The sequence below is a fragment of the Syngnathus typhle genome, linkage group LG9 (genome assembly GCF_033458585.1).
Source record: "Syngnathus typhle isolate RoL2023-S1 ecotype Sweden linkage group LG9, RoL_Styp_1.0, whole genome shotgun sequence".
Taxonomy (NCBI): domain Eukaryota; kingdom Metazoa; phylum Chordata; class Actinopteri; order Syngnathiformes; family Syngnathidae; genus Syngnathus; species Syngnathus typhle.
In genome coordinates, this window is record NC_083746.1 from 1,001,950 (window position 1) to 1,014,133 (window position 12,184).

The window sequence follows — 12,184 nt, forward strand, 5'->3', positions numbered from 1 at the left end:
TCAATGTGATTTGACCTCCACAAAAGGGCGCAGGGAGCAAGAGCACCTGCCACTTCATGCGTACAAATGTGGACAGCATGTTCTATTGGAAAAGTGCAGCCATGTTTTTTATTTTCTCTTTTGTGGTGTACAAAGGGCAGAAAAGAGAGGAGGGAGTCTGAGCGCACGCACACAAGATAAGAGAGAGTTGTTCTTTTTTTTGCTCCCTTTATTGCCTCCGCTTGGAAAATTGCACTTCACGATAGCAAAAGGGCCGCTTCCCACTCATTACCGGCGCGTTGGGCTGATTTTCTTTTCAAAGGAACCAACGGTCACTCGGACAAACTTTCATTTGCACTTTCACTGCCACTGTGAGAAGAAAAAAAGCAAGAAATGCGGGCGGCGAGCGTGGGCTCGCTTCTTTCGAGCTCAGTCGCGACACGTGTTTGAGGAATCGCCATGAAAAATTGGTCGCGCGTGCCACGCTCGGCTTTAATTCCGAGTTTCACATGGGCTCCTCCAAATTTGGGGCCGTAGCGAGCGAGGCCGCTTCCCCCCCCCCCCCCCCCCCCCCGATTGAAACAAATTGCACAAAGGACAGCGTCATCAATCTCCTTTTTCCGACCCAAAGCGTGTGACGCAAACGGCGAGTTAGGACCGATAGCGTGGCCTTGGTTTGTTTCGTGACGATCGCTCCAAAATGGCGACGGGTGCAAATGAAAGCGCAACTCCCTCACATTCTGCCAATTGCAAAGAGTTGCAGTCAAATGTGTTCCCAGCCCAAAAAAACAAAACGTCCTTATCTTCAGCCACATGGATTAGCAGCAAAATATGAGCCACTTTATGGGCTTTAACCACGCTGATGAATAAAATATCTCTGCGGCTGGAACAACGTCAACAAAAGCTGAATGGAAAATGGAAGACGGAAAGGTCATTAACGGCCACAATAACTGATTAGCGTCACGCCATGAAGGCAAAGGCGTCGCCCGTCGCCACGTGGACGGACGATGCTGAAAAAAAAACCACGGCTGGATGTTCTTTGACATTCTCCTGGCGCATTGGCAGATTGAGCTTTGCCAGGCGGCTTTTGCTTTATTATTTGATCAAGTGTTCCCGCACAGCGTTTGGCGCTTGACGCCATCGCCCGCTTCCTGTGATGCCGCCGTGTTTTTCAAGTTGCCAGCGGAACCCGCAGGAGGCTCTGGGGTGTGCTATTCTTATTTCTCCCTGTCTTTTGTCATGGGCTTGTGAGGGGAAAAGATGAAGGACAACTTTGAATGAGAATTCACACGTCGGATCGCTCTCGCAAATGCATGTCGCCGACAGATGGTGCTTGTTCTTCATGATGGCCACAATCGGTGTCGCGTTTGAGAAGTTCAAGGAACGTTAACTTCCTGGAAATGGTCACGATGGACAGGTTGGGCCTGCTCAGCCACAAAGGTAAGTTTCATTTCTGCCCTCATTTCATTTGCATCCCTCTTTTTCCTATTGGCGATGCGAGGATTGCGACCGACCGCTTGTGATTTGATGGGGAAAATAAGGAAGATGTGATCGGAGTCTGACCTTGGCAGTGTCCCAGGTGCCTGACCTCGATGCGTTCCTGCTTCTGACAGGAGGCCTCCTTCACCTGGCAGGGGTTGTCATAGGAACGACCATCTGAGGCACACACTGGATTGAAGCTGATGTGGGAACAGTCGATGTTGCACACGCACCTGCGACACACACAACGGCCCAGTTAGGCCAGACGTAGAACATCACGTCGGGCAAAAACGACGTGCCTCGTTAAACAGCCTTAAAGTAAAAGCTTGAGTGTAGGCATTTCTTTTCAATGTATTATTGTAATCCCGTCGGAATTGTGTTTTGACACAATCGGCAAATAGATGAAAGTTTGCACAAAAGACGACAGGCTGCACAGAAGGCTGGCCCGATAAAGGACCTCCCTCCCGCACAATGGAAACAAAGAGATAAGAAAAGCGCACATTTCACAGCTTCTTCAAAACAGCCCTGAATGGAAAGTACAAACTTGGCCGCTGATAATATCGTAGCATTAGCATGCCATTATGCCAAAGGGTTTGTTTACCATCTCTTTACGTCCTTCCTTCCACACCTGACACTATCTCCGCCCGGCTGAAAGTGGATAATCATGCAGACTGGTCGCTCGGACGCCTTTCCAAAGGGGACCGCCGCGTCTATTCTACGCGACTGCCCAAGTGCTGATCCAAAAGAACACACTGAATTTTAATGAAGTATCAAAGTCAACATATATCTTATATGTATCCTTTTGTTTGTTTTGATAATTATATACAAAATAATATTATAATCATATTATTCGAGAACAATATTATATACGAAAATAATATTATAATCATATTATTCGAGAATAGTATATAACAATATTGTATCCTATTGTTTTTATAGCTGTTTGCCAACAGCTGAGGGTAAAAAAGGTACCAAGGCTATTTGGAAAATAAATATACAGATAGGAAATGTCCAAAACATAATGGCACACTGTAAAAGCACTTTTATTGATTGAATGCTGTTTTTGTTTTTTTGATCCGGTCATATAAACATGTGCACCATCTTCATTGTACGTGTTGCTCACCAAGCAAAAGAAGTTCCAGGCCTCGCAACGTACCTCTATCTATTCCCTCCGAGTTACTATTTGTTTTTGAATTCATTCGTTTAACCCGTAACATAATATGAGTGTTAATTAGAAAAAAGAAAAGTCCTTTTTGTAATGATTACCTTATTTTCTTCCCCCTTAAAGAATATCTGACGATGTTTTAATTAACCGCCTTTTATATTCCATGTTGTACTAAATTCCCAAGAGACAGACTAAGTCAATTCGTCATTTATTCATTTAGCCCTAATCGGCGAAGGCATATTAAAATGCAATTTATGCAGCTAAATGTTTGCTCTTCTGCAGCGTTGAAAAAAAAGGACTCCATTGGCCTCTTTTGAGCCGTTGGCACTTGACGGATGCCGACGGGTACAAAAAAAAAAAAACGTGCATCTCGGCATCGGTGAAGACTCCAAATTGTCTGCAGGTGGAGGCTTTGGGTACAGCCTGCACTTCACTCCACCGAGGACAAAAAATGGACCGTACACCGTAATTAGGAATCTGTCATTATTCTCACTGCCTTTTCATTTTCTCTGAAGCGCCGGCGTTACGACAAATATCCTCAGGCAGGCAGGCAGGCAGGCTGGCAGACAGGCAGGCAGGCTGGCAGGCAGGTAGGCGGCCACTTGATTGAAATGGCGTGCAGCAAAGTATGGCAGGATCAGTGCAAGTCAAGAAAAGCAAATAGTAGCGCCATTGTTACGCATCACACGGCAGAACCAAAAGTTCCTCGAGACAATGAAGAAAAGCTAATAAGTGACCAAGGTTTGCAAAGGTTACAAATGCTGATATTTTGGGAAAGACATTCACTAACCTTTTTTTTTAATGTCGCAAACATTTGTTTTCGTCGCCAAATGATCCTGAACCAAATTTCCGTAACCCAATCTAAATGTGGGCGTATAACAAATCGGTAAAATGTCCCTTCCGAGTCAACGCAGTCCAAATCGGAATGTGAACGGTTGAGCAGGATCGGAAGGACAAATTGTTTCCTTTTACTGAACTCGACGTGAATCCCCCCCATCCTGAAGAGGAGCAACCACATCTAATGATGTCATCCTAGCGTGGAGGCAGAAGTAGTCAAATCTGAGCCACGGGAGATAAAGAGGTTGCCGTTTATAATGAACATCTAAAAATGAGATTGACTTGAAATCAGCCCCAAGACAGGATTTGGGATTCCGCTGCGTTTATGGTCCAAATGTGAGGAGTGGGTGGCAAACACGACGCCTCTTTGTAGGAGAGCGAGAGGCCCCGGTCGGTCAGCGGCTGATGTCTGTCTGGCCTACATACATTTTTAATGCCGACTCTCACTTTGCCTACACTATACGGCTAGACTGCATTGCGTCAACACATCCTAATGCATCTCACAGGCACAACAGTGTGCGCTTGGAAAGTGTGCAAAACACACCCCGGTCTTGTGAGGTGACGCTGTTTTTTGCCGTTTCACACACACACTCATACACACACACACACACACACCAGGGAGGAACAAAGCACCATTAATGGTGTGTGTGAAGGCGTGTACAGGTGTGTGTTTGTGTGTGTGAACCATGTCTCTCAGGAGATGGGCTTAGCAGGATGTGTTGTATTGATTAGTTGCCTACGATTATTTCAGTCCCATCAAAGCAAGCCCGCCCCCCCCCCCCCCCCTCCAGACTGTCTGCTGGCTTCAGATGGTAAAAGGCACTTCATGCTCGGGCCGGCGGCCCCAAAGTCAATTTTCCGCCTTTGCTCGACTGGAGAAACATGACATATACGTATGCAGGCATAACCTCAAAAGTGGAAGACTTTCAAATTGAAAAGGGACGTAGTGACTTTTGGATTGCTCGGCTCGGGAGTAGCCTGGCCACAAACAAAGCCTGTTACACTTTGCTTTGAGGTACGACTTTTTTGTCCGTTGTTACGGTTTAACACCGCAAATGGACCTTAAAGGCTTTCGGGGGATAAACGATCCATCCTTGAGGTAAATTGCTCATTTTGCTTACGGCCTCTCCGCAGAGCGGAGTGTTGGAAATAGCGAGCGCTGGCAAGGAATGGAGGCGGGTACCGAGAGCTCACGGTCAGCAAACTTGGTCAACTCAAAGGAGTGCTGCTTTGGGCCGGACTGAAATAAACCTGTCATTTGTAATATTGACTTCAGACCGTCCTGTGTTCTTAATGATTATCCATACTGGACTTAAGACTTTGGGTTTGACATCATTGATTCTGTCTGTTTGGATCACTGATGGAAATCTCAGATTTGATGGCAGCTTTTGAGGACAATGACTTTTTTGGATGAGGGTGTTTCACATCGTAGGGAAGTTGATGTCGGGCGAATGCGGCATATTACGAGAGCAGCTGTTAAAAAGCCGGCCGGCCGGCCAGGCAGCCAGGCAGGCATTTGAAACCGTTGCTGTCTCTGGAGCCTCCGGAACATCTCCACTGCCGGAATAATGAGCTGCCAGGCCACTTTGGGGTGCCTGAAGGTGTCAGCGTGACCTCTGCAAAAGACGGAGTGACTATCTTACCATCTCCCGCCTTGCTATCAAAAGACAAAGCATAGCCTCGGCAGTAAAATAATGACCACGCAACGCAACACAACACAGCATCCCACGCTGTCAACAAAATAGATTCCAACACACAATGCAGCTACAATCATCTCCTGACCTCAACCCGACTGAACATCTTTAAACAGATCCAAATGTATATCCAACAAATTGTCAAAATGTTTCTTGAAAAATTGCATTCAATGTGAAAAACTTGTTTTTCACCCAAACAGTTCAAAATGATAAATAAATAAATAAATATAAATATGAATGAAATGTAATTGACACCCATGAAACGTCGGAATATAATAACGGCCTGCGCCTCCCCCAGAATGGTTGCTAAATTGATCACAAGGCACCAAGAGCCAAACATCCTCAGCGTACTAATAATAATCAAATCCAATTCTTTCTGAATTCCTTTTGATTGGACTCTTTGATTTGAATCCACCGGAGGCCCGTCAACATCCGTCAACGTCTTTGTCTTGTCAAAAGCAGCCCGACGTCGGGTTGGTTTCACGACTGTCTGGCAAGGATGAAAAAAACCAGAGGGAGCTAAATATAGTTCTGATAGAACTGGGGCAAAGAAGTTGTCAGATAGGTGGCCCCGGGCTATCCATCCCTCCATTTACGGCTGCTTATCTGGCATCGGGTCGCGGTGCCGCTCGTCTTTTGCAGAGAGAAGGCAATCCAATCATCCCAAATGTCTACAGGTGCAAGGGGGCGGGAAATAGGTCAGCCGCAGGCTGTTTGGCTCCTATACTGCTCACTGCAGTCATGACAAACCATCAAGCCTACAAAAGATTGGCCCTCGCAATGCCTCCTGAAGATTATTTGACACAAGTCGTCATTTATTTATTTATTTTTTGCAGCGGCCGCAGCAGGGAGCACCACTGCCAATCTGAAATGCTGCAGAGAGGAGATCAACTCTGTTTGAAAGCTGGACTGGGTTTGCATTTCCAGAAGGCACGGCTGAAAAGGGGCAAGTGATATCTCCACGCTCAAGTCCGGAAGTCTCCAAAAGGTAAGGCCTGCTTGTTTTCTTGTATAGGTGCTGATTGCAAGTTTCTATCTCTGCGAGCGGCCTGCTAATGATCACACGCAGCCTAATCTGAGTTGATTTCTCAAGACAGTTTGCCACTTTGTCACGCGTGTGTGACGCGTGTGTGAGGTGTGTGTGTGCCTCAACGCTTGGACGACTGTTAATTGTTTTTAATCGATGGAATGAAAACAGGAACGTCGCCGGCCGGCCGCGTAAACGCTTTGGCGCTGGCTGGCTCCCTCGCTTGCCCACCCGTTTTGTCATTAGCATGATTGCTCTCCACTTGATTGATTAACTGGCAGCTGCTATGATTGGAATCAGCTGCTGTCTGATTGGAAGAACCTGTCATTTTAATCAGGATTTTTCTTGCATGCCGGATGGTTGCCTTCTGATGAAAACGACACCATGTTGCCTTGTAATTATCTGTCGGAATATTAACCAGAAAGATTCTTGCTGAGATCCGTTCGGGCTGTGCAGAAAATGAAGAGTGCTTGTTTGACTTTTTGTTTGCGTCAACCGTGATGAGACGCATGATTGCTCGGGGTTGTCTTTGCTCTCGTGTGAAGCACCAAAGCCAGCGCACCATATGCTGTTGTTTGTTTTGAAACGGTACTCCTGCGAATTGTCCATGAACGCTGCATTTAGCGGGTCGCATTAGCGCGAGTCGACTCGGGCTGTTTGCTACACGCAACATTTGATCCCGAGCATTCCGGTTACTGTGGATTAGATTCCCGTTGTGCGATCATTAGCAAAGACGGATCTTATCCTGCCTTTGGAACCTTAGCATGTGGCAACGACAGACTATCTGCAATGTTAGCATGTACATTTCAAACGTGGCAAATTGCGAGAGTCTGTCAGATGCAAGTTGTCAAGCCCAACATCCCGGGATGCGAGCCGAGCGTTTTGCATAGGCAGGCCCCGAGGCGGTTTGTATTACGGTCTCTCTGCTAATGCATGTGGATGACTTGATAAACGGCGAGCCGTCTCCCAGGCGAGGCAAAACAAAGAAGTCCAAACGCGTCTTCGCCCAACTACTTTTCTTTGTGTGAGCTAAATTCATTTTGGCCTGACATTGGCAAGTCCTGTAAGGATGGTAATTGGATTTCCAGAATGAGCGAATCGCTGCTTTCTCTCCGCGGCGCACAATAGTAATTGAGGTTAAATGAAATGGTCAGCCATGCACCAAAGCTCAGTGGAGGTTCAGCGTGTGCTGAAAAGTGAACATTTTGCATCCACGCGCTTACTCCTCTAAGACGCTCCAATGAAGGACAATAGCAACAATAGGGATGAGCAATTTGGTCCCCGTCGTCTTACCAAACGTCCTCTGCGTCCACGTCACACTCGGCCCCAAACTGACAAATGTCACAGGTGGATGTTTCCTTCTGACCCGCTTCCGCCGAGCCCTCTCCTCCTGAAAGGCAAAAATGTCAACATTTTAATCTCATAGTGTGTCTGGAACATAGCAATCGTTTTTTTCAGCACATTTGCACATACGATATGAAAATCGACATTAGCCATTGAGTAAAAGCAGCGGATATGGTTTCATGGTCAAATGCAACGCAGCAAACTGGCCAACTCCTCACGCTCGCCGTCCAAGACGAGGGAGGTTTCCACGTGAAACGCTATCCCCTCCATCCATTTGGCACTCCCGCCGCCGCCGCCGCCCATCTATCACTTTCTTAAATCCTGCTGATCTTTTAGGACTGCCTCTCTTATTCCATCCTGCTGATTTTTCTCACAGCGTGCTTACCGCCATCGGGCTTACACTAGCTTAGGGACTCTGCCAGTGCATATGAGGATTCGCAAGTGGCTGAGGTGGGCGGGGGGTGGGGGTGGCGAGGGATGGCTGAAAGAAAAGGCAATTTGGATCATCTCAAATTGCATTCTCCTAGCGCATACGGCTCTTGACGGTCTCTGCACACCTTCCTTGCGGGCCCACGCCTCCTCAGACGCGTTCTATTTTTAAACTCACAGGGGGAGACTACAGAAAAGATGGTGAAGGGGCGGAACTTGGCATCATTTTCTCGTGTTGTGTATTTAATCTCCCTGACACGCGGACGCCCACGTTGCCGCCGCCGCCGCCGCCGCCGCCGCGTGTCGCCTCTTTCATTTTCCCCTTTTGAAACTTGTTATTTCTTGTGATCCCCGCGACACATGAAGGAAAACGATGCCAATGAGTGGTGTGCGCCCAACCCCATTTGCCGCCATCGGCTCAAGTTGGCTTTCACTCGGAATCCGAAAGGTCAAACTTTCGTTTACTTGACTAACCCCCCCCCTCCCCCCCCAGATTCCTCAAGCTGTTTTTGTTTTTTTTTGTTCTGCAAAGCAATTGATTCGGCCGACTTTCAGGAGATTCTTAGAGGTGAAGGTTTGCAGGTCCTGGGCTCGTGTCGTCCACGGTTGAGAATAAACATTCAATCGATGGGCAACGTCTCGAGTGGACAGACTTGTAATTAGCATGCCAATACATCCGCAGCGAGCCCAAGGCAAGGTACACACAAGGATTGGTATACTTGAAAAGATTGATTCTCTGCTCCAGACTCCAAAAAGATTCCGCGATCCAATCCCCCAAGACAGAAATCTCAAATGATTGTGAACAAGACACAGCATGGGGTAGCGCATGTTTGTTTTGGATTCACAGCGCTTCCTTGTTCCTCAGTCAGGGCGCTTGTGGATTGGCTAGATCCCATTTCGCCCTTTGTCACGACTTGGCAGTCACTTATCTGCTTTCCACGCCTGTGAGGTGGTTGGATTAGCTCAGCGGTGAAAAACCCGCCTGCGTACATTCAGACCGATTTTTGCACAATCTTTGCCTGTAGTGTACATGGATGGAGTCTAGGATGGTAGAATGGTTTCTGAGTGGAAGCTGGAATAGGCTGAATGGTAATACGAGCTCCCCTTATTACGGTGGTGCGAAGTCTTCCTCCCATTGTTTCTCACTCCTCAAATCCCAGATAGGCTTTCATCCCCCTTGTTGCTACATCTGCTAAATCCTCGGAATCAAGAGACACGCTTGATAATGACCAACATGATTAGCTTGATGGATAGACAGATAGCGCACGCCCGCTCTCACAATAACACCGGCGCTACATCATGTCGTATCGATCCGTGCTCGGGACTCGCCCCGCCTCCGTGGCTTTGGCGTGGCTTTGTTTTCCTTTTCAAAAGTGCAAGACTTGCGATCAAGTTTGTCGAGAAGAGCCGAGAAGAGATTAGGCTGACGTGACATCAGATTAGAGGAGATGAGGTGGATGGATAAACATCCGAAGGACAGTTGAGCAGCAAATGGCAATCAGACGCAGAGAAGAGGAAACCTGCCGTGCTTAAAGAGCGTGGCTAATCCGCTGACTGCCGTCTGCGCTTGGGCCGTGCCGGGAGCTCACGGTGTCGGATCGTTGGACGCCTGACGCCGAAGCCTTTCCTCATGATCGCGACACACACGACCTACCGTGTACTTATTGGCTTGGAATATAAGGTGCCTAGACTGACGTTCATATCTATGACTATACTTATAGTCATTGAATATGATGTCCTCGGATCTGAATCCGACCAGAATTATTCAAATGTGGATCAAATCCGAGAAGGCTCAAAAATGAGGTACTGCGCTTTTTTCCCCTTGTTTATGCTGCCTTTGTCTGATTTCCTTGAGCCATTCAGTATGATCGAGGCTGGGAGGAAAAAAAACCCCACGGACAATTTGATGCATCAGAAACTCTTATGTGTAACCTTGCAAATGCTCTTTTGGATGAGTGGCCTTAAAATTCCGCACACTCACTCTATGAGATGGTGTTTTGGACCATTGTGCTCATCCAAATTCACATCATGAAATAACGTAAGCAATTTTGAACAGGCACCATTAAAAACAAGCTCATATGAAGGAAGGCCTTAAACGCGGGGCAAAGAGCCCTACGCTCAAAAAAAGGATGAATGAAGGTTTCAAAGAGCCCTGGGAAACTGACAAAAACAAGATTACTACGACCTTGGTAGGGAACTCTCTGAGGACACCAAACCGAGAGGAGGGATGACTGATGAACCGTGCTTGCTAGCTGCGCGGGCTCTCGGAGACAAGGGAAGGCCACGCCGCATCGGCGCTATGTTCGGCCGCCAGAACGGTCACGGTGCACATACTTGGACCCAAGAGGAAAAGGAAATTCCCGCCATGAAAGACGTGACTGTAGAAAGTAACAAGCGGAAATGACGGGCATGTCGCGGGTTCAACGGGGGGGTTTTAAACGCAGCGGTAGCGCCGCCCATTCAGGCATGCAACGGGAATTCTTTACCTCCACCCAAATATCGACTGCATGGCAAGGAGGATTAATGTTACCTTCCCGTAAGCCGAGACGCGATCCGTGAAAGACGAGCCGCTAAGAAATCAGCACCAGCCTACGGGCCTCGCGCGGCCTCGCTTGATGCCGCCCGATCAATGGTCGACGGCCGCGTTCCATTTGCATCATAGCCCGGCTCACATGTAATCTTTGGGCCGTCGAGGCGCTCCGTTCAAAGACGCCGCTGACAATGAAACAATGAAGCCCATCCGTCAAAGTCACACCATCAACAGGTCGGTGCCCCCGAGCGGCCCGTCCCACGGGGCCAGAGAAGGCCAAAGAAAAGAGAAAAGAAAAAAAAAATCTATAACTATAATGGATATCAATATTGAAAAAGATGACGGATGAGACTGCTGCCCGAGGCCAGGATTCAATTTCTATTCCTTTTGTTCCTGCAGGAGAGCGTCTCACTGCTCACAAAGTCATTTGTCAGCCGCTAGGCTCGATGAGGAGAACGCAGCGGCCACGTCCAAAATGTGAGCCAAGGGCACTTGTTCCACTGACGCAAATGGCAAAATGAATTAGCTACTAAAGAATAATGACCGACATCAATAATGATATCATCGGTGACGTGGTGTGTGCCGGATATAAAAATAAAAAACAAAGAAATAATCAGCATGCAGACGGACGGACGGCCGGGGCGGGGCGTGCCGGGCCGGGTCTGCTGTCCAAGCCTAATAAAGGAAGAAGCTCTTCAACAGACAGAGGAGCCGGACAGGACTCTTCTCTCTGGAGTTCACTGACAACAGCAAATTTGCACGCTTTTGTGCATGTGATGTATTTTGGGCGCTGATTCAAATGATTTCTAATATGAAAAATGATTATGAAACTCTAACGTGCTGATGAACACGCAAGGGCAGATTCAAAATCAGTCTCAACTATCCAACTTGCCTCTGACTTTGAAAAATATTCCAAATTTGTTGACCGGCTTAATCGATACATAAACGTGTTTACTTCACGGTACGTATATGAATACGTGAAACACGATTTAGCAAATTGCCAATGAGGATGGTGTCGGTTACACCAAATACTGACGCCGCGCATCCAATCGGAAATACGGTCCTCCATAATCGTCATTTGCTATGAGCATCGCGAGCATTAAGAGAAAAGAACCGGGAGAAGATAAGAACTACGAAAAAAAAAAGTGGCCCGCTTTCTGAAAATGTAGCCACTTTGTCTTTGAGTTGTCAGCTATTGATCCAGATGAGCAATGCGTGACACATCAATTATATGAGATGAAGATGAATACCGTTTGAGCTAATGCAGTCAGAAAAGGAGGCCAGGGCCAAACAAACTCAGCACTATTTCAATTGGCACGGCATCTTGCGCGGAACCGTGTCGACCATGACCCAAAGCCCCGTGAGCGACCGGCTCACTTGACAAATCTCGCCGCAGCTCGGGCCCAGCCAGGTAAACAAAAGGACGCCGGCGCCGAGGAGCTGCTAACGGGCCCGCGAGCGGGGTCTTGGAGATGGGGCGAAGCCTTGCGCAATGGATTAAAAGGACGCAATCAAACGTTTTCCCAGCTTTGCGAGGATTAGTCTCTCTCCGCGTGATGTTTCTCTTTTCAATTCAGGCACCTATCTCCACTCGCCCAGAGTTGTGCAAGGCGTCTTGGGTTGAAGAAAAGAACATTTCATGACTTCACATTCAAAGTGACAGCGAGTAATGACAGTGCACAGTTCCTGAGAAGTTTTGT

General features: G+C 47.7%; 1 protein-coding gene across 1 annotated transcript in view; it reads right to left on the reverse strand.

Moving 5' to 3' along the window:
* The window catches only part of tmeff2a (transmembrane protein with EGF-like and two follistatin-like domains 2a), a 49,444-nt gene that overhangs the window by 4,228 nt on the left and 33,032 nt on the right, over positions 1-12,184 (reverse strand). Inside the window, exons 5-6 of the mRNA XM_061287733.1 lie at positions 7,475-7,571; positions 1,543-1,691 (exon numbers count right to left, since the gene is read on the reverse strand). Of these exons, the coding sequence (XP_061143717.1) occupies positions 1,543-1,691; positions 7,475-7,571 (246 nt within the window). The remainder of the gene's footprint in view (positions 1-1,542; positions 1,692-7,474; positions 7,572-12,184) is intronic.